Consider the following 26,412-nt stretch of genomic DNA (forward strand, 5'->3'; position numbering starts at 1 on the left):
GCGTGTGTGTGTGTGTGTGTGTGTGTGTGTGTGTGTGTGTGTGTGTGTGTGTGTGTGTGTGTGTGTGTGTGTGTGTGTGTGTGTGTGTGTGTGTGTGCGTGTGTTTGCTGCGGGTGTGTATGTGTTTGTGTGTGAACGGAGCGTTATACGGGCAACCCGGGTTGATCGGTTGAAGCGTCATCGTCGCGTTAAAGGTTGTGGAATTATTCTTGTTTCCTTCTATATGGCGATGGTTTTCTTTCGATAATTATTAGCGGACACATTTTCACCACTAGCCGATGACCTTGTTCAGCTTACCTTTAATTTGCATGACCTGCATAGAGCTTGCTGCATCCTTCACAGATGGATCTTTGTGTGTGTGTGTGTGTGTGTGTGTGTGTGTGTGTGTGTGTGTGTGTGTGTGTGTGTGTGTGTGTGTGTGTGTGTGTCTGTCTGTCTGTCTGTCTGTCTGTCTGTCTGTCTGTCTGTCTGTCTGTCTGTCTGTCTGTCTGTCTGTCTGTCTGTCTGTCTGTCTGTCTGTCTGTCTGTCTGTCTGTCTGTCTGTCTGTCTGTCTGTCTGTCTGTCTGTCTGTCCGTGTGTGTGTGTGTGTGTGTGTGTGTGTGTGTGTGTGTGTGTGTGTGTGTGTGTGTGTGTGTGTGTGTGTGTGTGTGTGTGTGTGTGTGTGTGTGTGTGTGTGTGTGCTGTGCTGTGTATGTGCTATGTAGTTGGGGCTTGTCTTTTTGATCGGATTGTAAAATGCTCAAACGCTGATGATGATAATAGAACCTACCAAATAATTAATTGTATCGTAAAACATGCTTTAGTTGAATGCTCTGTGATTTATTTGTGTTGAAATAGACTGTAGCCTACACATGTATCCAAAAGACCGGATTCTTTGTTCTCCGTGCGCCTTTTCGTTTGCATTAATGCTCATTATTTCATATTTATCTCCAATCTGTCGTTGTGCATACCTTCCTCAATACGTCTTGATACCTCGAACCTATACCATTGTAGCTTATTCACAATTTCTGACCATAGCAGTTCTGGAAGGATTTTATCCATCTATCTCTGTGAATGTGTCAGGTGAAAACGATGGGTCTTGTCGTCATTCTGCTGGCATTATAAGGCTGGAGACAGAAATTATTGTTATTGTTCCTCGTCAATCGCTAACCAGCTTGTACCACGAAGCTCGCTTAGAGGGTTAGCGAGGTATGTTGAGCTCAAAGCCTGGGTTAGTTGTACCACGAAAGTCGATCTCTTTTAGCGTCGCTGTATCACCATGGTGACTTATGCTCGCAACCAAACCTGGTCGGGAGCAGTTTTTCGGCTTAGTCTAGCCGGAGATCGGCTACTTAAATCGGCGTGCGCAGCTTCCTAGCCCCTCCCCTGACAATGGCGTCACGATTTGTGGGTGTTCCCGTGGACCTCGGCGCACTTCTCGTACAGGCGTCTCTCCGGAAACAGAGGGTTTTACGGGACAGAACCGATCCCTTGGCATTGTCTGACGATATTCAGATTTCAGACTTTATTGTCATTGTGCAAACAACGAAATTGGGGTTCTTCATGAGAGATAAAGATTCTCATCAGAGGGTGTTCGTTATTTGATCGTCCTTTTGGACCTTATGTAGACAATGCTTACTGCTGTGCATTATGTCTCCGTCACAGAGTGCTAGAGTGGAGGTAGCACGTCAGTCTTGAATTTCTGCGCGGGGGGTTCGACTCCCAAGTGACGCGAATTTATGTGAAGCTTAAAAAATCCCAAATCCCATGCATATGGCATATAGACCGGCGAATTTGAACCCCGGTCGCTGGCGTTCGGGTCTTATACTAATCCACTACGCTACAGCCGCTACCTCTCAGCGGTTGAAAACATGCGATACATTTCTTACATAGGGTGTATTTAAAGTGAATTCCCTAAATGATAGAATAAGGCAGGATGCACGTTGCTTATGCATTTTTAAATCATCATCATTCTATTTGGATTAATGGCGAACAATTCTGCATTTGGCATAGTTATTTTATAGACAATATGCAGAATCATTTCACTTGTACGCATATAGACTGCTTGATCTATCGTAAAGGTGAGAAAAATTACGCAAAAAACGCCCCTTTCAAGTGAACGCGCACTGAACCTAAAGCGGAAAACCTGGTTCAACTAATTTAATCTAAAGTGAGCTTCGTGAAGTTCGTGGTACCATTTAACTCTGATTGCGAGTTGCGGCTCTGTCGACCCAGGTTTTCCCAAGAAAGCCAGGGTATGTTCAGCGAGGTTCGTGGTATACATGGGTGGATTACTGCACGGGCACACCGGGCACATGCCCAGCCGCCCCACAAGTTACTAACAGTGGGGTCCAGGGCCCCACAAGTTACTAACAGTGGGGCCCAGGGCCCCACTGTTAGTAACTGAAGTAGACTGAGCCGCCCCACAAGTTACTTAGTTACTCATTTTGCACGGAACAGAGCCTGGAAAAAATGCATTTCATAGGTGAAATGCATTACTGTCAATTAATGTAAGGAACTGTTCGTATTGAGTTGCTTTAAGTCGTTTTTATTTGTGGTTGAAAGCAGTGCATTCGAAATTCGTTCAAATCGCCAAAAATTGCATCAATTATGTATTTTTTTTATCATGTTTTGGTTAAATAAAGATGCATTTATTTGTAATAATTATTGTGAGGTTGCCTTTCCTGTGCTACAAATCCTGCTGAGTTGGAGGTATAGGCCAATGACTTATTATCGCCAATAAGTGTGTGTGTATTCTGTGTGTAGCCTGCGGAGTCCACGTGCCCAGGGGCCCGATATGTCATAATCCGTCTATGGTGGTATACCCCCATGTCTTGCTTTCACCCACACTGTATTTGCTGTCAATGTCATTGTTCTAACATATTCAGAGTAGCCTAGAAGCAAAGGAATCGGCATATTGTCCCATAATGAATTACCAGGCTTGGATAAAATGCAGTTGCTGCAGTCGTGATGTTGCGTTCTGCCAACTGGTTTTGGTAGTGTAAACTGGTTTTGGGTGTATAAACTGGTTTTGGATTGTGTCAACTGGTTTTTAGTCGTATGAACTGGTATTGGGTTCTCTAAGCTGGATGTTTGCCTTAATTTCGAGTTGTCTCTATGGTAAATCGATATACTCACTTAAGTTTGAAAGTCTAAAAGCAATCATATACGAAAATTGAATCCATTGTCTCGTTGTCTTTTAAATGACTTATGCGTCACGCAAGATTTCAATCTATAGGCCTACATAATATAGATGGAAAACATCTTTGGTTGCCTAAACAGACACATTGTTAAGTGTTGGAAGAACAAGACAAGAATTTAGTTAAATGAATCGATTTATCTACTGTGGACGGTAGAATAACACCTACAACCTGAGGCTACACATTTGTTTTCCTCAGTCCTTTTCCATTAACACTAGTTAAGTTGCAACATTACTGCACCTATTTTAATTTCTCGTATCAAAAGTGTATTCTAAATCAATTGGGCGAAATTCTGTCATTCATTCCCATGCGTCCCATGGGTGTCATAGAAAGGCAGTTCCTACGATTCCATCTGTTAATCGAAACTTTGATGTGGCCCACTTTAACTTGCATAATGTTCAACTGCTTCCAACACAGCATCATCTCCCATCGGTAACTTGTGTGGGTAGGTATGTATGCGTGCTTGTGCGGCGGGCTCAGCAAAGCTTTCTATTTATACTCTGCAGTCAGCAAGCACTCAGTCTTTGAAGTGCGTCTCTGTAATGTAAGAGAGAGGCAGCCTGCAGGTTGGTAGAAGCCAGTCATTAGCATATCCCTGTGAGGTGGCCTCGTGTGTTCCCAGCTCAACCCCAGTCGCTGGGGACGGAAGTGGAGGGGAAGGCCGGTGGTCACTCAAATATTTTCTGCTATTGTACATGGGGGCGCCATGGGACAAAAGAATGCAGGCTGTTGATATTACATATTGAAATTGAAAGCTGATTAAAGAGTGATCCCTGAATAGTAGGTAAAGTCTGTATTTATAGAGACTTTAATGCACATAAATCTGGTGTCCAAACTATGCAAGTCTTTTTTATTAATATGAAGCATTGGTACTCAGACAGCTGTGATGCTGTGCATTACACAGCATTATAATCACACGTGCACATGAATCCAGATCTTGGTTCACAATGGAAGCTTTTGTGCAAAGCAGCCAGTTATACATGGTGAATAGTGAATGCCACTCTGTTCTCCCCCTGCTCGGGTTATGTTGCCACACAACAAAGTGTCACTCTGTGTTTCTTCATTTGGTACAGAACACCATCAGAGACACATCCCCTCGATACACACACTGTCAGACCACTACACCTGACCCTGGTTCACTGGTACCATACGCTAAGGGGAGTGCACGTGGATTTTAATTACCCATATCATCTATATTTGTTTCTTTATATTAGGTCTAGATGTATGAAACCATGCATGGAGAATAAGTTGATGATCCCTTGGAATCTCACCCTAAATATATTGTTTAGGGTGCAAACGAATCATAATTTTCTTTCTTTGCTGATCTTTCTCTCACTCATCTGCATTTCTCTGGCTGTAACTCATGGTCATTCTCTCACTCTCACACACACATAGACACACACAGACACACACAAACACATACACACACACACACACACACACACACACACACACACACACACACACACACACGATGGAGCCTACAATGCACGTGACACCTGACTCCAGGTAATGTCCTAGTTCCACGGTGACAGCCGCCCGGCTGAAACCGAAACACATACAGACATACACACACACACTCTAATAGATCCACGCTCTTATACTCAACTGATCGCAAAAAGGTAAGAACAATTTGTTTTTACATACCAACAGCATCTTGTTTACATCTCTGTAGATTATTTTTTCTCAACATGTTTTACACTAGTCATACTCTCAAGCTATTGTGTTTCTCGTTTGTATATTCATTATGTAATGTCAATATGCATGTCTGTCTGGCTCAATTGGTGTTCAAAAAGGTTGATTAGAAAGAGAACCACTTTGAGATGCCATCCAAAGTTAATTAGAATGTGTTTGTAATAGCCCATTATCTGCATGAGAGGATCATGTTCCAAATAAAAATAGAAAGAGCTTCTCTCCGAGGGCTACATTTACCAATAAAATATCATCTAGCCTTAGAAAAGAAGACAGGTGACCGATTCTTGCCGTAACAGACAAACACAACACATCACAAACACAAAGCTGGATATATCGATTGCTACACTAGACGTCTCGGGGAGGATTGAAAGCTAGTGGCTGAAAACGTCCAGCACTAGAATGTATGTTTGTGAATATGACCAATGATCAACACAAATGACTACCATTGGTCAAGAATAGGATTGTCCCAAATGGTAACACTGCGTCGGAGTCGGTGGAATGTTATTGCTGTTTGTTTGTGCAAGTGTATAAACGTTTGCCTGAATTGACCAGCTTGCAAGCATTCCTAAGGACCAGAGAGGGTGTATGAAGAAGAGAGAAAGGGCATGGGTCACACAGGTAGGTAGATGAGATAAGTGGTGAAGGGTTATCTCGTAGAGGCTTTATAGAATGCGTTCAGAGCTGAGGTTTATATCACCAGAAGTTACTGTATAGAGTGAGGAGCATTGGGGTCTTGACCTAAGCCCTTGTCTCGCTCCACCGCACTTCCTGATTGCGTCCATCGGTTGTTTGGATTAATCTCGCTCACGCGGTTACCCACCATTGCCGAGCTCACCTTTCTTCATAATTACCACCCCCCCAAACACCAACACACACACACACACACACACACACACACACACACACACACACACACACACACACACACACACACACACACACACACACACACACACACACACACACACATAGGGACATAACCTATGCAGACATAAAGGCAGGCAGGCAGGCCAGCATGCATGGGTGCATACGTTATGTTATGTGTGTGTTAATAAGCTCCTGATGACCCTCTGTCCTAAAGATGATGAACGGCATTGTAAACAGGCTAACACAACATTTACCGTCCGTTTCATTTGCCATAAATCTCTGGAAACAACATAGCCATGTGTGCACCTCAAAGGTCATAAATAAACAGGGGCACATGCCACACAAACACACATACCTCCTCTAGGTTTTGTTTGTTTCCCCAGCAGCAACAGCTTTGTTGCTTGCGGTTTCACAAAACACACATTTCCACCAAACATAAGAAACCTAAGGCCTGACCTCGATGGAGACCAATGATTGGGGTTGAGGCGTGATAGCTAGAAACATTCTCTATTCCATTAGGCAACAGGGACGGAATTTTAAGTAAGTTACGGGTGATTCTAGAATAGATTTGCAAGTTATCCATTATTATACTCTTTTTGGACAACTTAATATATAAAATTATTGTATTATATTATATATTATAAGATACTTTTAAAGGGCGGCTGAGAATTAGAGAGCATCCCGGCAGGAATTGGTCTCTGTTCGACTCTGTAGTTAAAATTTAAGACAGAGGAATTGAAAGAACTGCAGGGTGTCTCTGTCTGTTGTTGAAGGCCCTCAACATGTGTTTGCTTTGCAGCGTCTCAGAAGAATGCTTTTCCCTCGAAACCCCCTCCCCCCCTTAATGATGTGGTGTTGTTATTTAAATCCTAGAACCCCATGTCTCAACACAAGCATCTTTAAACAGAGTGGTTGCCCCCGATGCAATTAACGCACACACGCAAACACACATGCACGCACACACATTTTGTCAGATAGCCAAGGCAGGCTGGCATTGATGAGGAAGGAGAAGAAGGGCAAGATTTGTCTGAAGCAGAGAAAGACGAGAAGAAAAAGGATTCTAAGGCGATTAAAGTGGCTTAACATACTGCTGCCGTTGTCTGTCAAAGTGGATGATGTGCAGTGGCATTTGCGCGACTCTCAGGTTTCTCCTACTGCCTGGGTAGTCTTTCTCTCTCTCTCTCTCTCTCTCTCTCTCTCTCTCTCTCTCTCTCTCTCTCTCTCTCTCTCCCTCTCTCCCTCTCTCTCTCTGTCTCTCCCCCTCTGTCTTTCTTCTCTTTTCATCCCCCTGTACTTTTTTGCACTAAAGCGGATAACAACCATCCCTATGTTCACTTCCTCCCTCTCACCAGCCTGAGGTGGGCAGTGACCATGGCGACAGATGCCAGGGAAACTAAGCATGACACGCATGTAGAGGTAACCGTATCCAAAGGCCCAGGTAAATAGGAAAAACAGAGTGCTTTATAAGACGCCATCTTAAAGAGACAGCACCCAGAAGAGGGTTTTGTTGCAGACAACATTGAGTGGAGAAATTAGAGGACATTGGGTCCCTGCAAAATGTTTAAGTTCTGCTGTCTCCTTAAAGGCACCCAGTGCAACTTTCGAGGCTTAAAAATAAACATTCAATTTCTAGTCTTTTTTACACGTAGTAAGTTTCAATAATAACTCCATACCATTACATACCGACATTCAAGCAGCAAAGATGAGACGTCGTTGTGTGGTGAGAACTGATAGAAAATCGATAACAACAACAATGCCGCCATTTTCTTTATTTTTTGTAACCTACAATAAATAAAGCAGGCTTCCAGTCAATGGAAAAATCGCTTCTCCCCACCGGCGATTGTTGTTGTTTACGATTTTCTATCAGTTCTCACCACACAACGACGTCTCATCTTTGCTCCTTGAATGTCGATATGTAATGGTATGGAGTTATTGAAACTTACTACGTGTAAAAAAGACTAGAAATTGAATGTTTATTTTTCATTGAATGTTTACATAAAGTTGCACTGGGTGCCTTTAAGAAGTGCATGGTTTGGAGGTGGGCTTGGTCGTGATGGTAAAACTCTCAGATACTGCCTTTTGAAGTGACGTCTGTGTGTTGTGGCATACCTTGATGCCTTGATGATTTTTCCTCTATATTCTTTTATTACATCCATGGGTCCATCCATGGGTTTAAGAATTTCACAAGTTGCATGAGTATTATAGTATCATAAGGTTATGTCAAGTAACTTTGAATAAAGCAAAAAAATTTAGGCCAAAGTAAAACACACATTCTGTGTATTAATTGTATGTATTAAATTCCTAACCTGATCATAACCTGGATTCTGATTTAACTTGACCTGACTGAGCTCTTTTGTTCTTCTTTCCTGGAAGTCTTCAGTACACTTTTACTACACCATAAAAGACGTGGCTCTTGATGTTTATTACTGATAAACCTGTAAGGAAGTGCAAACACAATTCAATAATTTACAACTTCTCATGGTTTCAGTTTTCTAATGCAATCCATTATCTTATGAATTATTTGGATTAAGAAGGTATTTTATGTTATACAAATCAATATTTACTTGACATACTAACAAACCTGCGGCATTCAATGACAGCTCTGGATGCATGTGTGTATGTGTTTGTATTGGAATATAGCATCTGAAGAACACACACAGGAAGCAGTGAGCCTTGAAATTAGCTGTTTAGGCAGCTCAAGCTGACTGGTTCTCAGCACACAGTATTGCTGACTAGCGTGTAGGCCTACACTGTGCTTGAAAATATGTCCTTTTCGGTTTCACTCATGAATCAGCAATAGCGCCAGTGGCAGTGTAATATGGGCCGGCATGCAGGGATCTCAGGACAAGCAGAATGTGTGTGTGTGTGTGTGTGTGTGTATGTGTGTGTGTGGGGGGGGGGGGGGGGCATATCGACCATATCAGTCAATATCCATCTTTATTTTGACAGAAAAAACCGGGTAGATTAATAGTTTACTGTAGAAATCATTATCACAACACTTTTGCAAGGTTGACCAAACCAATTTGGTGATAGTGTGAACAAATCCATAAATATAATTGGGTTAGCTATATTGAAGAAGCATGTTTAACCCTGAAGACAGGCATGTCACCCCCCGGACACAAATGAAAAACAGGGTGAATATAGATTAAATTTTTGATAGGATGATGACCTTAAGGTATCTTGAGCACATTCTCTGGTCATTTATGCTCTAATCGCCAGTAACCAACCGAAGCATAAATAATAACACATAGGACACAAAGACACACCTCTCAGATGCAGATTCATGAAACTCTTTAACTGTATCATGCTCCATGATGCATCGAGTGTAGTGGACGCCATGCAGAGTGAAATCCCACACTAGTTGCTACTTATAGCATCGAAAGAGATACCCATGAGTCCTGAGAGGGCGTCTCCTCGTAGCGGTGTAGAGTATCTTTAACCCCACAAGTACACAGACAACATTACAATCAAGCAATACTAACCACCTGACTTCTGTGCACACATGACAGACACACAATACAAACACTTTTTGTTCTGAATTCAATGATTCATGAGACTGAGGTGGCTGAAGTATTAAACGTTTCTGTTTAGGAGTTATTTACAAACCATAGGCTGAAAATATGGTCATGGGAAATTCATATGCAATTGTGAAAGAAAGTGTCAACAAAGTGCAGACTAACCAGAGTTACCCCAGGGGAAAGTCTGGCTTACTGTATGTGGGACTTACTGGTATGAAGGAATTATGGAAAAATAATGATCTTGACCTCAAGCACAAACTTAACTCTTGCTACTTTCAACCAAATGCACACAGCTTATTGTCAAGCCCTATGCTGTCATATTGATATTGAAGCTCTGATAGTAGTCACTGTAATCTTTTTATTTTTGCCAACAGAGCGGAGACAACAGGGCAAATTCCAACCCTTCAGACGGTTGTTCGGGAAGAGAAAGAAGCGGGAGACGGAGAGAAACCTGGGTGCAGTAGAGCTAAAGGACCATTTTTCTACTGGGGAAGTGTGCAATGGAGTTGTCTCTGAAAATGAGGAAATTTTGAGGTAAGTAATTGTTAAATATTATATTGATAATGTATACAAGCTTTTTCCGTTTGTTTTTTTATGGAGCAGGTGGGCGTTTTTTTTTGGAGAGTCAATAGGTTTTATGATACATTTTTGATTTAATCTGAAATATGAACACCTTATGACTAGTTGAGCTTGGAGTTATTGTATTATTTTGTATTCATTATTGTATAGTATTTATATTCTGTAAAAGGTGTGTTAGCTCCATTCAAACTGAACATACAATTCAACTATAAAATGCTTGTAATTGTTTGAGAGCATTCGTGTGCATAGCCAAATAAATGTATCATTGTGCTCATTCTCAATGGGTGATCTATTAAGTGCATGAAGAAAGGCTTTACAGTTCATTCAGTAAATGCGATTTACACTCTGGGTTTGATGGCATGCAGGGAGTTGAATCCCGTTGTGCCCCGAGCTATCTCTCACGACAGCATCTTCACTCCGGAAGAACTGCCAAAGGAAGCTGTTCTGGATCAAACCATGTCCCAGGAAAACGTCTCTGACAAGGTCAGGAACCTGCAGGTACACCATACAACCATATGGTGATTAACACTACCTATAACCATTACAGAGGGGTTTTCTCAAACAAAGTAGGTTTCCATGGCTCATATTAATTAACCTAAATAGCAAAAATATCCAAGTAAAATGTCTTATCTCTCATAAGAATTGTATCTTGTATTTTGATGGCCATTAAGAGGCAGATAGCCCAAGGTATCAAGTTTGGGAAGAAGCCTCTATCTCTGAGAAAGAGTGAAGACGAGTGCAGTTCAGATGAGGAGGAGCTTCCTCAGAGTCCTCTCAAGGTGATAGCCCATGTGGAGACCATGCCTGCAGAAACTGAGCCCAAGGTAGGTTCTAGTATGATACGATACAACTTTATTTGTCAATTTGGGCAGAAATTCTTTTTGATATAGCATCAATATACAAACATGTGGACATACATTTGAGACATAAAGAATCGATAGACAAACATGAAACATGAAACATAGCCATAAATGACAGTATCAAGCATGACGGAAGCCAAGCATACATATGTTACAAAGAGGCTTCATAAATATATCGAAAATGTCATCACTTTGAGACATTTTATGAAAAATCTTAATGTTGTTGGTTTAACAAAAGGATTGATTGATGTATAAAGAAGTATTTAAGTCTGTTGCGGTTGAAAGAAGGAACTCTAAAGCGCCTGTTAGAAGGCAGGAGCTGATATTCTCTGTGTAAGACGTGAGACGTCAGTGGAAATATATCTGGCCAGCCTGAGCATGATCTTGTTGTGGGCTTCCTGGAAGAGGTGTGCTACAGGTAGTCCAAAGATCTTTGAACTAATTTGAATTTGAGGATATAATTTGCCTTATCTTTGACTGAAAGGCAACTCTGCTAAGCTGTATTACAATAAAGCATTACACTCTGAATCACTGACATAAAGAACAAAGAAATGATTTGTCTGCTAGCTTCAAAGGATCTTAATCTCTGCAGGAAATAGATACGCTGTTGTATCTTTTTGCAGGTAAATTCTATGTGAGAGGTCCATGATACATTTTCGTCTATCATAACGCTAAGTATTTGTAGGTTGGGACTTGATTGATTTCTGAATCATGGATCTTCACTTGGGACTTAGATAGTTAGATGGTTTTCCAAAAATGATTTCCTCTGTCTTCAGTGTTAATGATCAGCAAGTTTTCATCACCCCATTCGACTAACCAATCCACATTGCCCTGGTACAGTGTATGGTCCTCGGATTGGGTGAATAGGGTCATTAGGGTGGAGTCATCAGAGTATTTTAAAAGATATTGGTTTTGGCACACTGGTGGTGTAGTCTGAAGTGTACAAGGTAAAATGCAAAGGGGAGCTAATACAGCTCTGGTGTATTCCAACATTGGTGGTATTTGGAGAGGATAGTGTGTAGTTGACCTTGACTAGCTTAATCCTGTTTGTGAGAAAGGAAAAAAAACAGTGACTAAAATAGGGGTTAATCTGAAATGTAATCATTTTAGATAAAGTATTTCTGTCCGAATGGTGTTAAACGCAGATGAAAAATCCAGAAAAGAGACCTGGCATAAATATTTTGGTTTGTCATGATGTTTAGATATGATGTGCACCAGTGAAACCAATGTATCCTCTGTACTACGGCCTTGTTTGTATGCAAACTGGAATGGTTCTTGCTACCTCCCCAGGTGTCTATTTAGGTGTTGAACCATGATCTTTTATATTGACCTCATTATCACAGAGGTAAGGGCTATTGGCAGAAAATCATTGTAATCATTGGGGCATTGATGTCTTACCGTCTGTCTTTCTGAAATTCATTGATGACTCCACCTGGTAGAAACCACCTTTAAATATTGTTCCCAGGTTCAACTAGCAAGCCAGCAGGCTCCGGTACACAGTCCCCCCCTCAAGTCCCCTAGGTCCAAGAGAGTCCTCCCTCCCACCGGTACCATTGAGTCAATCAACCTGGACGCGGTGCCACAGTGTGCCCCGTGTCTGGACAACACAGCTGCCAAGCATAAGCTGTCTGTGAAGCCCAAGAACCAGAGAATCTCCCGCAAACACCGGCGCTTTACCCAAGTAAGAGCCAGGTCCACACATCAGTAAGTTACAAGTTTTTGCATTGGTTGCCCCCAGGCCTGGATTGTGTTCGTCCAAAGAATTTGACCCATTATTTTATAATTCTACTAACCCTACCCTTCTTGCTGACTCCTGGGATAACATCTGCCTCAAGGGCTTTTTTGTTTTTTAATGATTCCTTTTCACCTCCACCCATAGTGTTTTTCACCCATTTTTGTTTGTTTGTCTGTTTTCCAGTAAATGTTGATATTGATGGCCCAAGTGTGCTTCTATGTGTAGAGCATTTGAATTTTGGGTGAGGCAAGGGGTCCATCCCGTGCTGTAGTTACCAGTGGGGAACCTCCCCTAATCATTCAAGTGGGCCAGTCCATCTCTCACCCAGCTGGCCCATCTTGCCAGAGGGCCGGATCAGCTGCTGTTTTATTCTTACCTTTATTTCTTTCCCAGTCTGGCGGTAGATAAAATCATGCATGCCTTATTGCATGACATGGTAAGAGACATGTACATTTTCTCTCCATCCAGGAACTGCAGGATTCCATTCCGGGGGTCTTGCAGGAGGATGACGAGGTGGCAGGAGGGTTTGCTGCTGAGGAACATTGCCTACAGTCCCTGGAGTCTTCCAATAAACAACAATGGCAGCAGGAGGTGGAGGAGGAGAGGATCCGACAGGAGGAAGAGGAGAGGGCAATGAAGGCAGAGGAGAAGAGGCTGCGGAAACTAGATGAGGAGAGGTGCAGTCAAGTGCAGGAGGAGGAGCGCATCCACAGAGCTGAGGTAGAGGAAAGGAAGCAGAGAGAGTTGGAGACTGAGAGGAGGAGGAGGGAGAAGGAAGAGGATGAGAGAAGGATCAGGGAAGAAGAAGAATGCAAGCAACGTGAGGAGGAACGTAAACAGGAGGCGGAGGAGGAGGAAGAGGAGGAAAGGAGGAGGATCCAAGAAGAACAGGAGAGACTGCAATGGGAGGAGGAAAACCAAGAGAGAAAGCATCAGCAGGAGCAGCGGATACGAGAGGAGGAAGAGAGGAGGCAACAGGAAGTTGAGGTGCAGGGACTCCTTTTGGAGGAGAAGAGGATCAGAGAAGAGAGGGAAAAACAAGAAAGGAAGAAAAGGCTTCATGAGGAGAAATTTAAAACAGAAGAAGACGAGAAAAAGAAGAAGGAAGAAGAGGAAATACACTGGAGAGAGATGGAGGAGAGACAGAGGCCCTTCTCTTTCAAAGTATCCTCGGGCGAGAAACAGATTCTGTTCCAGAAGGTCAACCTGACTCCTGTTACACCAGCCAGTGGCCACCAGGGCGGCGCTGTAACCGACCAGCGTGCAGGCAACAAAACCTCCAGTCCTGATGGAGCAGATCCCCATAATCTAATGTCGTGCCAGTATGTCCCCCACACAGCCATCCTGGTGACTGGGGCCCAGCTCTGTGGACCAGCAGTCAATTTAGACCAGATCAAAGACACAGCCTGCAAGTCACTGTTGGGTATTGGCGAGGATTGGAAAGCTCAAGGAACACCACCGACCAAGAGCAAGACCTCCCCAGACCGAAAATCTGGGAAAACCAAATCCCTGAATGAATCCATGCTCACCTCAGACCAGTCGAGTGCAGCGGTCCTTGCCGAATGGGCCAGTATCAGATCCAAGATATTTAAGGGGGCAGACGAAGGGAAGTATGAGGATTGCCCTGAAACAAGCAAGAGCCAGACAGGGCCTGGTGGCGAGGATGCAAACCAGTCCTCGTTCCCACACTCCAACCTCAGGAAGACCATGTCTGTGAGCGCCAAATTCTCCATCACCCCAGCCAAAAAGAAGTTTGGAGACTCCAATAGGAACTCTGAGCTGTTGAGTCCAGAGGAAAAAGAGACAGTGAAGGAAGGTGCATTCTTTTCTGATACCTGCAGCCAGCCCCAGGCAGCCTCCCCGACCCCAGCTGCTAAGTCCCCCAACAGGACCAATAAAACGGTCCGCATTGCAGTAAGAGGTACAGAGGAGTGTATGTTTGCCAAAGACCTCCCTTCGTTTCTGGTTCCCAGCCATCAAGCCAAACCGGAGGGGATGGAGATGAAAGGTCACAGCCAGGATGAGGCGGAAGGTTCTGAGGGCAGCGAGGAGAGGGGACCCGACAGCCAGGACAAAACCTCCCCCTTTGGAATCAAGTTAAGACGGACAAACTACTCCCTCCGCTTCCACAGTGAGCAATCCATAGAGAAACGAAAAAAACGCTACAGCGCCGGGGACAGTTTTGACGGTGTCCCCTCTCCCCTCACACCCATGGACCCGGACTCCACCCCTGACAGCACGCCGGTGTTCTCTGAGACACCGAGCCCACCATCGCCTCTCAAAGACGGCGCCATGGTGCAGTTCTTACAGGTATCCCCCTCGTCCATCCCTTTCCGCACAAAACCGGGGCCGAAACACGACTGTGATGGGGAGAAAGTACCTTCCAGATCTTCTCTCTACCAGAGACCCCTCACATCGCCCAAGCCTGCGGCAGCCGCGTTCAACCCTCCCCCTTCGCCGCTGCCCAAGGACCCCAGTGAAGCGGTGGCCCAGGGGAGCGGGAGGGGTCCAGAACCTTCTGGGAAGGAGCAGGGTGAGGCTGTGGAGGAGACTACTGCCGTGGCCCGTCTGCAGAGGGGCAACCAGGTGCACACACCTGGGGACGAGGAGCCCAAAGAGAAGAAGTCATTCTTCCCATCCATCAACATCCCTTGGAGAGAGAAGGTGGACCGAAAGACAGAGCTTCTCAAAAAAGGTGAGAGGTACTATTCTTACCTTTGAGACATACCTGAGAAAATATTATACATGATATAATATTATTATATCCAGACGTCACTTCGCAATGACATTTTCCATTTTGGAAGCAAGTGTGTATGGAAGTATCACTGTGGTGTTGATAATGAAATTATTTGTCCTTATGGGAAAACATGGTTGTGTTTTGAATCACAGCAATTCTCATGATTCTACGGTAATACAAATCTCTGGAGCACTCTCAAAATATCTAAATGTTCCTCACTGACTGTGTACCACTATATTGTCCATATATTGGAGATACCTTTAGATTGCAAAATTGGTTGGGTTTGACCCTTACCTCATAATTTAGTCATGTTTGGTTTTGAAAAATCTCTAGTTGCCCTTTTCAATCACTTAGGTGTTTCACCTACTATTTACTAGTCTTGTTTTTCCTTCAGTCACTGTTTACCTGGGTTCATTGCTATTTTTCCTTTCCAGAATTAGTATTTTTCTTTTCATAATTGTACCCCACTTTCTCGCTTTTCCATACCTTCCTGTCCAACTCTTCATAAAGCATATAAATCATAAATACATTTAAAAAATACCTAATATCTACCTGTCTGTATGCAGAGAAACCCTCACTACAGAGCCGGCACTCTCTGGACAGCGCACGGCTCCAGGAGAAGGAGCAGGGGCCCCTGTGGATCACACTGGCTCTGCAGAAGCAGAAGGGCTTCAGGGAGCAGCAGCAGAGCCGCGATGAGAGACGCAGCCAGAGGGAGGCAAAGCTGGCAGAAAAACAGTCCAAGGAGCGAGAGAGTGTATGTATCCTCCATCTTTTTTATCACCTCTCCTGCCCCAAACTCACTTTGAATATAAGTGTTATAGCACACCCATTAACACATAACTACAAGGACATAAAGTATAAGGAAAGGTACAGGCCCCTTTCATTTTCATTTGCCCCATCAGCAGGCTCTGCTGGTCAGTCCCACGGACGGCAGGGGAACCCCGGGCCCTAGACCAGGAAAAGCTCTGACCCCCGAGGAGCCCAAGAGACCAGATAGTCTTCTGGGACGCTTTGACCGGAGAGAACATCTGAAGAAAGCAAACACTCTTCCCAGCTCTGTCACCGGTAAGAAGCTGGATTAATGGTTTGCAAGTTGTTCCCATGTGCTGTTTAATTTATAAATGTTATACATATTTGATGACAGTTGATTGTGCTTAGAGAGCTTATCAAGCAAGAGTTATGACGCTCACACAGAAGTTGGATTTATTTAAAGTTAAAGTTCAAATGACAAAGTATCTGTCGTAATACACACTTCAAGAAGAAACTACAACGTAGTATTCGTCATTCACATTAAATTGCAAAAAAAAGTAGCAGACCCATTCTGTTATCGTGTTATCGTATTACAAGTGACACCTCGGTATACGTTGATGCCTTACGCTGTTTAGTATTGCATTATTCCATTTGTCTTCCAAAGAAGCTCGTCACTTAACCATCGGACGCTATGGTCTATGCTTTTCATTTTTGCGGTGTAGTCGAGATTGCAGACTCAACATCGTTGCCCCCTGCTGTGAAGGAGGTGTCCAAGCGCTTCTCTTCCAGTGACTCTCCCCAGGTGTGCACAGAGCCGGCCTGGCTGGCTCTTGCCAAGCGCAAGGCCAAAGCCTGGAGTGACTGCCCTCAGATCATCAAGTAGCCCACACTGCACACTGCCCACCGACTGTGTCAAGAATATCCCCTTCATTGCAGTTTAGCTCCAGGTCCTACTCAACGTCCCACCACCTGACCGTGTAAAACCAACAAGAAAAACATACACAAAAAAAACATTCAATGGTTGGTATATTAATCAAGATAAAGTGTGATTTACCGTGAAATATACGAGAAGATAAAAACAAAATCTGACTTTTATACTAACCATTAGTATTGCAAGCATGCACTTACTATATAGTCAAATGAAAATAGAAAGGAAAAAGTAAGTCACTAGAAGAAACATGTCAGTTTGATGTTTGCTCTCAGCTCTGAGCACCTCGGATTTAAGAACGACAAAAATCCACTGGCAATACCAACAATGGCTTCCGTTGCAAAAGCCAATCCAAATTACTTCCTTTTTTTTGTAGCCATTGTGGTCCCCATGGTTGTAGATGGATCCTGTGGTAAAGATACCCCATATTATATCCTCATCTCAATAGAGTTTAACCAACGGCTTGTGGGGAAGAATGTCAAAGCCAGTGTTTTGTCAACATGGGGGTTTCAAAATATTGTTTTAAGGGCTAAACGATTTCATTAACTTACAGTCATCTCCTTTGTTACATTCCAATGTTGGTGTAGTTTAATGCTAAGAGTTTCCCTTGCACTTAAACACAGATAGGCCATCTCCTCTCAGAGCCTCCAGTTTTGTTTTATGAACTGCGACCTGTACTTAGCCTAACAATGTGCACTGTGTCCGTGACGACTGTGACAACTGTCAAAGAAGCTATTGTATAATTTGCCATGAAACGGTTGACACAATTTCTATCTCATGCACGCTAATACAATCTTTCAGAAATCCTTCGTGGTGCATAGCTAAAAACAGTGCGTCAAAGGCTGACAGTGTTATTGGGCATTAACTGTTAATTGTACATTGCTGTCACAATATGGTGATGATGAACGTAACACTCAATTGACTGGGTACAGAGTAAGAGTGAGAGAAATAGAATATGGCTACCTACTCGCTATAATATATGTCTCTTGTGTCTGTCCTACTGTAACACAACTGTGTTTGTGGGCATCACTTCCTTTTTAATGTGATTTGAACTGGTTAGCTTGTCATAACGTTAGGATTTCTACGACGCTATCTTCCTCACCTTTTGATGTAATGAGTTGTACGTAAGACATCATGACCTCTATTTAAGGAATCACGTATGTAAGTCAAGGGGTTCCACCAGGGCCTTGGTCAGCGAGGGGCCACCTAAGGCAGAGTCACTTGGGCATATTGTTTATACCTATGGTTGTGTACAATAGTGTAGCGTTGCACAGTGTTAAATGTAACAAATATGTTTGGTAATAATTGCACTTTTTTGTCCCACTTAATAGGTATTCATGAGGAAGTTCTTACGAAATGCAAAATGTTCTGAATAATGTTAAGTAAATGCTAATGTCTGAAACACAAATTGTCCACCAGATTCCTTATTTCTCCGTCAAAGGTACATGTGATCTTGATCCCCAAACCTGGTTTCCAGAGAGAATTTGTAATTGAGACACTCTAGAGGGACATTAGTGAGATTACCTTTATTTGTGGGTATTAACGTTGCTATGCATCTCCTGTCCCTGGAAGTGTTTCCATGTGGGCGTGTCCTTCCAGCTCCTCTTTGTTCGGCGGGTTCGTCAGATCTACGCAGTACACCATGTCGTTTCGACAACCCACCAAAAGGGTGCGCTCCCACACCACGGGCGAGGAAAACAGCTCTCCGGGGAGACTGAGAGAAGCGATCTTGCATCCGTCCCTTTCGTCTAGGATCCAAAGCATGCCGTCAGTTGAGGCCACTCCCACCAGAACCTGCTCTCTGCCCAAGGCGGATCGGCTCTCAAAGGCAAATGGGCTGGCATAAACCCGGCCCGACGTCTGGAAGCTCCAGACCAGGGAGCCACCGGCGGTCTCCAAGCAGTACACGTAACCGTCGTGTGCGCCGCACAGCACCCTCTGCCTGTCGGGTGTGAAGCAAGGCGTCGAGAACACCGCTCCTTTGGCCAGAAACTGCCACAGCTGAAATGGGTTGCGAATTTGAGTGTCAAATTTGAATTTCTGTGTCTCGTTTAGAAGGGCGTCAAATTTGATTGTAGCATCAAAGACTAAACTAATGCACTCACCAGTTGCCCTGTGTCGCTGAAGAAGCAGATGTTTCCGTCCACAGAGCCAATAACCACACAGCCAGGAGAGCCAGAGGGAGAGGAGAAGAAGGGAGTCTCTCGGTTGTATGTCCACATCACCTCTCCGCTGTCCTGTAATGTCAACCCAATGAATGGCGGGCAGACCAACTGTGACCTCTGTATAACTATGGCCCATCTACAAATGACCGACCAACCAGCGGCTCCTCATCTAAGGGATGAGCAGTGGAGCGTGAGGACCACGCAAACCCATCACCAGCACACTTCTTTACGATCTTTATTGAAAATGTCTGTGGATCTGACCCTCTTTGCTGCTGGCGTTTCAAAGTGCAGTCTATTTTTTACCGGGCAAAATGTGAGGGAGGTAAAGAGGGTTTCAAAAAACATCAAAACAAAACAAAAAGGGACATAGTATAGTCCCTCATATTGTTTAACTTTGATTGCCAGAGAATGAGATTCCTTTTAAATAAGTTACAGAACCATCCATAACGTATAGTCTTTTCTAAACAACTTTGTGAGACAACAGCCAGGTATCATTTACATAGCAGCTTTGCAGTGCAATCATAGACCAACAGCACTGACGGTAAATCAGTTCTGTCATGTAATTTCATGGTAGCAAACCAGCGGTCAAAAAATAACTGAATAAAACAGAGTTTGCTCCACTCACAGGGTAGAGACACACAAAGTGACCCCTCAAAGATGCGGCGTAAAGGCGCCTCCGGGTTGGCTCGAGGTATGGAGACGAGAAAACTGCCCCCCCACCACAGTGATACTTCCATACACACTTTTGCGCCTACAAGAAAATAACACATATTGTACATAGAAATACAGCTCAAGAGTGTAGAAAAACGTTGATTATGATTTGTAATAAAATTGATGAACGCCTCAGTCATACCCAAGAGTAAAGTAAAGTCACTTCCAAAGCAATTGTAGGACTTTATATCTACCTTTAGGCTTGTATATCTTTCTTGATACATGATATCTGGCATTGTTAACTCATTAAGACACAATACAAAAATTTGAAGATAACCACAACAGTCATACAAAATTGTATGACTGTTGTGGTTCCTACCTGCGGGTCCAAGGCATAGAGATGGCCATCATGAGAACCTACGATAACCAAGCCAGTGGCGGGGTCCACCGCAGGGCTGCTTTTCACGGCATCACCCGTCTCAAACACCCACCGACTCGCCCCTGACGCCACACACAGAAAGTACACAGCACCATCGTAGCAACCTGCAAACCAAAGACCTGAGTGTTAGTCGTGACGCTGTTTTTGCAAACACCCTTCAGTTCATCTTTTCAGTTGATCATTGAATCATGGTTTTGAGAACCGTGGCACTCACCTACTGCCAGCTGGGTCCCGCAGCGCATCACCACGGCTGACGACTCTATCCTGTCTCCCAGCACGCGCTCCCACAGAAGCCCCCCGGTGGTCAGGTCCAGGGCCTGCATGCGGTGAGAGTGGGAGCCGATGAACACCGTAGCTTTTTTTGACCCAGTTCCTCCGGCCTCCCTGTCCTGCACCACTACCAGCAGTGGCGAGGCGTCCACACAGCGACCCATGTCTGAAGACCATCTCACACGCAGCTCTGGGGATCTTGGCTCAAGCTCTGGGACCAACGCCCGCTGGATCCCCGTCTCGCTAGTATCTTTGGCTGAATAATCATTCTTGATGTTTGCCGATATCGTTTTACAGTGAGAGCCGCTGAGGGTCTCTGGATTGCTCACATTCATTTCCAGTACCTGACCAGCCCTCCTCAGTACTTTAGTAAGTCTGCCATCAGTTGAACCTACTGGTCCATGTAGATGATGTGGTGCTGAATACGTTTCTGTGTGTTCTCTCTTGACCATGGTTGAAGAGGCAGGATGGTCTGCTGAACGTTTCCTAGCCGAGGGTGCATTTGGAATGTTGTCAGCTGCGGGGGAGAGCCGTGTTGCCCTCGCAATGAGGCACACCACCTCTGTGAACGACCCTTCAAGTATGGCTTCTAAAAGTCCCGGTACGCCAAGTCCGACGGTTGCTATGATGTTATCGCAGAGACGTAGGGCTTTCAGAGAGTCACCTCCACTGAACAGGAAGAGGGAGTCATCCTCAACCACTGCATCTTCCGGAAGACCTAAACTATCCTGACCATGAAAACAATAATGACATGCTAATTAAAAAGGAACCCATGTAATTACAGCCATCACTTTAGTGTAAATAATAGAAACCCCATTCAATCACAAAGGGATAACTAGCGTATGAATTTAGACACGTACAGGGGTTGCAGCGAGAATGGCAAGAATCACATCTACCTTTTGAATAACCAGTGGATTGAAAGCAGTGAATGAGATGAATGACTGAAAAAAGTTAATTTGTATTTATTTAATATAGTGTCCATACCTGCCATAGACAGATGAGTCTCTGTTTGAGTTTAGCCATATTCTCAAATGAATTGACTGACTCCAAATGTTCCCTCTGTTGTTGGTATAACTTCATCAGTGCATTCATGTCCACCTTTCCTGAAGTACAACATCATTTTATTGAAACAGAAAACATGAAAAGGAAAGTAACATATGGAGGAATGAGACAGGGAAAAATATTGTTCTCTGGTTTTGAAACTAACCATGAGCAGTTAGCGGCAGAGCCTGGACTAGAACCAAGGAGTCTGGAATGCTGGCACTGGGAACCAGCAGGGATAGCTGCTGTAGGACAACCCTGTGAAGGACTCTGATTGGGGCCTCAGATCTGCTCCCGTCCTCTGGGAGGTCTGCTAAGAAGCCCCTGTCTCCCTCATGATCCCCGGGAACGGAGAGGCTCAGCTCCGCCTGAAGAGGAGTCGCTGCCACCTGGTGGACGGATGGTGACGCTACGACAAAGGCGACCAGTCGTAAGTCTTTGAACAGACCCACGGCACATGACTCCACCTGAGGGAGACTCATCATGACCTGAAGATGACGAGGGAGTTGTGAGTACTGCATACTGTTACAATACAACATATTAATACTAGTACAATACTGTGAATACTGCATGTTAAAACTGTTACTAAACTCGGAATACAGCATATAAATACTGGTGCTATATTGAATACCTGCACTGCACTCCATTTTGCCAGGAGGTTTATGTTCCCTGAGTGAATTAGAAATCAAATGGGAACCATGTAAGCCTCAAGATAACTTTTCTTAAACTTCAGTTGGCCTCGCAGTCTAGGTCACGAAAATTCAATGTTCTAAGAACTTGCTCCTTCCCTGATGGACTACAGATGTCCTGCAGTTATTTTCAACAATGTTGAGGCTGATCACTGCCACTTCCTTGAGGAAAGAAAGATTCACCTCATTCATATTAGTATCATAGTACGGGTAATGAGTAGCCTGACATCTCCGCGAAATACCAATTACCTATTTGGCGGTAACCTCTCACTTCACTTCCGATTTCTTAGGGCAGTGGTTCATTTGTTAACATGAACATTAAATGGATGCAAATACTCACAATTTAGTAAAAAAACATGGACCTGTGTTCATGCAACTGCTTTGCAGAGGTGAATCCCATTGAAATATCATTTGGGATGCACTTTCTTTTTCACAGATTCTAATTTCTCCTTGTTTAGAGATTCACATTTCAACCACTTGACCATTTTCTCGATCTTCTATTGTCTCGTTTTCATAATTTAAACTTGCTCTCCCGATCGGAAATCTGAAGTAATCCAAAGTAACCTTACATTTACATTTACATTACCCCTAGAGGTACGCGTGCCACCATTTCAGAACCCCTGTCCTATGGTATTGACAAAAAATGTTTTTTTCTTTTATCATTGGCGTGATTTTACATTTGCATAGATCCATTTGGAAACCCTTACGTATGGTGCATCAATGGCATCCAAAATATTTTTATATTAATATATTAGATTTAGATTTTTGGTCAACGTCGTCTTTTCTGTAACCAAAACAAATCTATAAAACTGATGTTATTCTCTTTGGAATTAAATCTTCTTCTAGCTTGCTTCTTTTTATTCCAAGACTAGCGGGGCCATCTACGACTGCGTTAGTTGTCTGATCAGTGATTGGCGGTTCAATGTTCATGCAGAGCCTGCATGTCACTCCCTAGCAACAAACTGTATCCATCCTTTAAATCTAAGTAATTTATGTTATATCAGACAGATTTCTAAATTAGGCAGGGAAATGAGAACTGACATTGGATTAAAATTATTATATTCTTTTGTATACTGCACGTCCAGCGATACGAACATCACACATGCACGTATCGCGATATCAATATGAAAACTATATATGTTACAGCCGTAAGTGGACTCCATCTTGGTTACAAAAAGGCCTCAGCAGCACTCCCATAGGGCGCTCTTCTGTCATTGTATTAAACCTGCCCCATTTTAGAGGTTGTGATTTGCTCGACCCGGGCCGGGTCTGCGGGAAATCTGTCTGATTGGGAGGCATGTACCAGAGGTTCGGCTGGAATTTAGTACGGTACCCTGAGTAAAACTTAACAGAATAGGGACACCCAGTGGAAAAAATAAACAAAAACCCTCACTTGTTGCACTGTGTCCAAGTTCACGCGTTGGCCGTTTCGCTTTACCAGCCTGTCCCTCCGTCCCAGGTAGTGGAGATGTTTGCCTTCCATCTCGACCCAGTCCCCAGTGGCTCGCATCGTTCCTGGGACCATCGTGGACTCATCGTCGATGAGGCATACCCTTTCCTGTCCACCTACAGGGGGGTAACCACTCAAATAAACAGCCGGAAATGCATTGATGTGGGTTTTTTAAAGAATGTATTGTATTTTTCCCCCCTACCTATAAAAAGTTGCCCTTGGCCCGCCGTTATGACACAGCCCCAATCATCTCGGACCTCCACACTGGTGTTCAGCAGAGGGGCTCCTATTGGGATGGAAGACGCAGCTCTGAAAAGTGGCCACAAATGACTCCATTAGGCCACAAATGACTCCATGGCCGCCTAAATCTCGCTTGTTCCGGTGATGAAGACATGCTACTGTACTGTCATAAATATCCTGCCCAAATAAAAGGTCAGATAGGTAATGATGTACATGTGCAAATTGAGGACAAAAAATAAATACGTATTACATTATTTAATCTACGTATTAGAGATATGCACTCACTGATGGCTGGACTTCAGCAGGCTCTCAGGGACTTGGTGACAGCTGGCCCAGCAGGACACCTCTGTGATACCATAGACGTTGTACATCTGAGTCCTGTTGCCTTCCTGTCTCCAGCTCCGCAGCAGGCCTAGGGAGGGACAGGCCTCCCCGCCGAGGGCCAGCACCCGTAAGGAAGAGCCTGCAGACAACACCTCCTCTGTGAGCGTGCGGTGGCCGAAACGTCCCAGCAAAGTGGGCGTAACCTGGAGGGAATTTTTTTATGAATCAACTCATTTCATGGTGTTTGGATTCATGAGAATGTTTTAAGCAATATTTCATTTGGCATAATAAGCATATATCGTAGTATATGATGATTCAACAATTTCGTGAACCTGTAGGACAGTTGTCTTGTGATCTTTGAAGAGCAGTTTTGCCAATCGATTGGGCGCCTTCTTGATGACGGAGGGGGCAATGAGCAGCCGAGCCCCTGATGACAAGGCAAGAAAAATCTCTACCACCGAGGGGTCAAAGGTCAACGGCGATGCGAGAAAAACCAAGTCCTCTGCACCAATCTGGAATAAAGATCTATAAAAAGCAAGCAATGCTTAACAATACTTCATGTATAGTGAATACAATTCAACAATCTCATGACCATAAATCTAAATCAGAAAATATATAAGCAATGAGTAATTTTTCAGACCAACCTGAGATGCTGTATATTGGGTACTATGCACTTGTGTGGTACCCTTACAATTTTTGGAAGCCCAGTAGTTCCCGAAGTGTGAAGCACATATGCAAAATCTCCTTTTTTGGTGTAATCAGCAAGATATGTCGAGGCATGGGGCCATCCTTCACAAGCTCTCCAAGTTCCTTCCTGCTGTGTCCCTAGGTCCAATATGACAGCTGATGACAGCGGCTGAACTCTCACAAGGGTCAGGTTGTAATCGGGCCACACAGCACATACCTCCACAGTAATCAGTTTGGAGAACTTCTTCTGGAAATGCTAGATGGAAACATTCAAATGAAAGTTTAAACAATAATATGGATAATACAAATACATTTGTTGATGTTATTTATATATGAAAAAAATACTTCAAACAAACTGCTCTGCAGAGTGCAGTAATTCAGATCACACATGCTCATTATGCGAGCGGACAGAATTCCTGGGACATCTGGATTAAGAGGCACATAGGCAGCTGGTAACTGTAGAATTCTTTAACAGAAGAAAACAGACGTATAGTATTAAGACCTCAGTCAAGACAATACTTACGTCTAATGAAAAATTGCATTCCGTGATTGTAATAGGACATCGCTACATTGACTGAAATGACTCAAGATTGTTACTCACCCGAAAATCCAGACAGGAAGATACAAGTCATTTTGAACATACAGCCCAATAAGGCCATTATTTTCGCGACATACATTCCGCAGAGAAGAAGACAATTCATTTCCATGGCCCACCACGTCTTTGTATGATAACGAAACGCAATTCTCAGGACCTGAGCCCATATCAAATGTGACAGCTACTCTATCTGCATGCTTAAGGGCAGCTGCGATCAAAGCATCTTGTAGCTTATTTCCATTCATTTCGTCTAGAAAAAACAAGATTCCTGATGTCAACCTCGTTAGTTGACTATGCCGACAATGTTATTTTTCTATGGGTATATGGAAGAACAGTGTATTGGCTAAACGGATCGGGTAGCTGAATGAAGTTTCAGATCATTTGCGTTGCCTCGCATAACAGAATGCATTCTAGGATCAAATAGTCAGAAATGCTGGCGATAACTTCCCTATGCGACATGTCACATGACTTTAAAACCTCGCGGGAGCTTCTGTGCATAGAGCATTGACCCATAGACATCCTATACATGAGCTGTGTTCGAAATCGTTCCCTATCAGGATATAGTGCACTATATAGGGGGCTCGCCATTCTGTAGTGGTGTTCGAATTCTCAGTGGTTAATTTCATGCACAATGTAGTAATGTATATAATATAGTGCACAATGTTAGTGTACATACGATGTTCCATACATATTACTCCCGTATACCACAATGCAATGCGGTCGTGTTTTTCCGGAGGAGAAGAAGAAGTCTCCGGCTTTCCTTTAGAAATGTCAATTTATTTTGGATTTAACATAGAAAATTTAACATTCATAATTAATTTTAAAAAAAAACTTGATCAAGGAAATGTAACATTTAACATCAATACAACCTCCAGCTTTCCTCGTGAGTGCCGGGTTTGTTTACATGATGTGGGCGCATCTGTCCGCGTCACACAAATACCCAGCGCATTTACTGACGCAAATGATGTTTAGAAATGTTCAGCGTAGTGTCCGAATTCTCGTTTGTTCG

General features: G+C 43.7%; 2 protein-coding genes across 8 annotated transcripts; one reads left to right on the top strand and one right to left on the bottom strand.

Annotated features, from left to right (window-relative positions):
• The first annotated feature begins 34 nt into the window (after positions 1–34).
• cracd (capping protein inhibiting regulator of actin dynamics) lies at positions 35–18,260 on the top strand. 3 transcript variants are annotated; one of them, XM_060067055.1, is made up of 9 exons: positions 35–194; positions 9,635–9,794; positions 10,205–10,337; positions 10,511–10,663; positions 12,165–12,380; positions 12,903–15,129; positions 15,738–15,928; positions 16,077–16,239; positions 16,647–18,260. In XM_060067055.1, the coding sequence occupies exons 3-9, from the start codon at positions 10,296–10,298 to the stop codon at positions 16,805–16,807; spliced, it is 3,153 nt and encodes a 1,050-aa protein (XP_059923038.1). In that variant the 5' UTR covers positions 35–194; positions 9,635–9,794; positions 10,205–10,295; the 3' UTR covers positions 16,808–18,260. The 3 variants fall into 3 exon arrangements, with proteins under 3 accessions (XP_059923038.1, XP_059923036.1, XP_059923037.1); XM_060067053.1 differs by lacking the exon at positions 35–194 and adding an exon at positions 6,377–7,180; XM_060067054.1 differs by lacking the exon at positions 35–194 and adding an exon at positions 6,380–7,180 and having other exon boundaries at positions 16,080–16,239.
• aasdh (aminoadipate-semialdehyde dehydrogenase) lies at positions 16,352–26,145 on the bottom strand. Of its 5 annotated transcripts, XR_009528364.1 has the most exons (16): positions 25,410–26,145; positions 25,154–25,274; positions 24,766–25,064; positions 24,454–24,646; positions 24,083–24,324; positions 23,760–23,866; positions 23,501–23,673; positions 21,585–21,906; positions 21,362–21,480; positions 20,322–21,105; positions 20,048–20,211; positions 19,643–19,768; positions 18,958–19,089; positions 18,377–18,853; positions 17,213–17,259; positions 16,352–16,877 (listed from the first exon to the last, which is right to left on the bottom strand). XR_009528364.1 is itself a non-coding variant. In XM_060067051.1 (15 exons), exons 1-14 carry the CDS (start codon positions 25,646–25,648, stop codon positions 18,401–18,403), a joined length of 2,793 nt encoding a protein of 930 aa, XP_059923034.1. In that variant the 5' UTR covers positions 25,649–26,145; the 3' UTR covers positions 16,352–17,259; positions 18,377–18,400. The 5 variants fall into 5 exon arrangements, 4 of the variants coding, with proteins under 4 accessions (XP_059923034.1, XP_059923033.1, XP_059923032.1 ...); XM_060067051.1 differs by having other exon boundaries at positions 16,352–17,259; positions 20,322–20,424; XM_060067050.1 differs by lacking the exon at positions 17,213–17,259 and having other exon boundaries at positions 16,352–16,893.
• Positions 26,146–26,412: the final 267 nt, after the last annotated feature.

Source organism: Gadus macrocephalus, chromosome 12, assembly GCF_031168955.1.
Source record: "Gadus macrocephalus chromosome 12, ASM3116895v1".
In the NCBI taxonomy this organism is placed as follows: Eukaryota; Metazoa; Chordata; class Actinopteri; order Gadiformes; family Gadidae; genus Gadus; species Gadus macrocephalus.

Bases quoted from the DNA above. Each gene is read 5' to 3' on its own strand.
- cracd (XM_060067053.1), top strand. From the start codon at position 7,114: ATGGCGACAGATGCCAGGGAAACTAAGCATGACACGCATGTAGAGGTA. The intron at 9,795-10,204 runs GTAAGTAATTGT...GATGGCATGCAG, and splicing joins GAAAATGAGGAAATTTTGAG to GGAGTTGAATCCCGTTGTGC. The intron at 16,240-16,646 runs GTAAGAAGCTGG...TTTGCGGTGTAG, and splicing joins TCTTCCCAGCTCTGTCACCG to TCGAGATTGCAGACTCAACA.
- aasdh (XM_060067050.1), bottom strand. From the start codon at position 25,648: ATGAATGGAAATAAGCTACAAGATGCTTTGATCGCAGCTGCCCTTAAG. The intron at 25,065-25,153 runs GTATTTTTTTCA...GTTTCCATCTAG, and splicing joins TGCAGAGCAGTTTGTTTGAA to CATTTCCAGAAGAAGTTCTC. The intron at 20,212-20,321 runs GTGAGTGCCACG...TTTGGTTTGCAG, and splicing joins CGGGACCCAGCTGGCAGTAG to GTTGCTACGATGGTGCTGTG.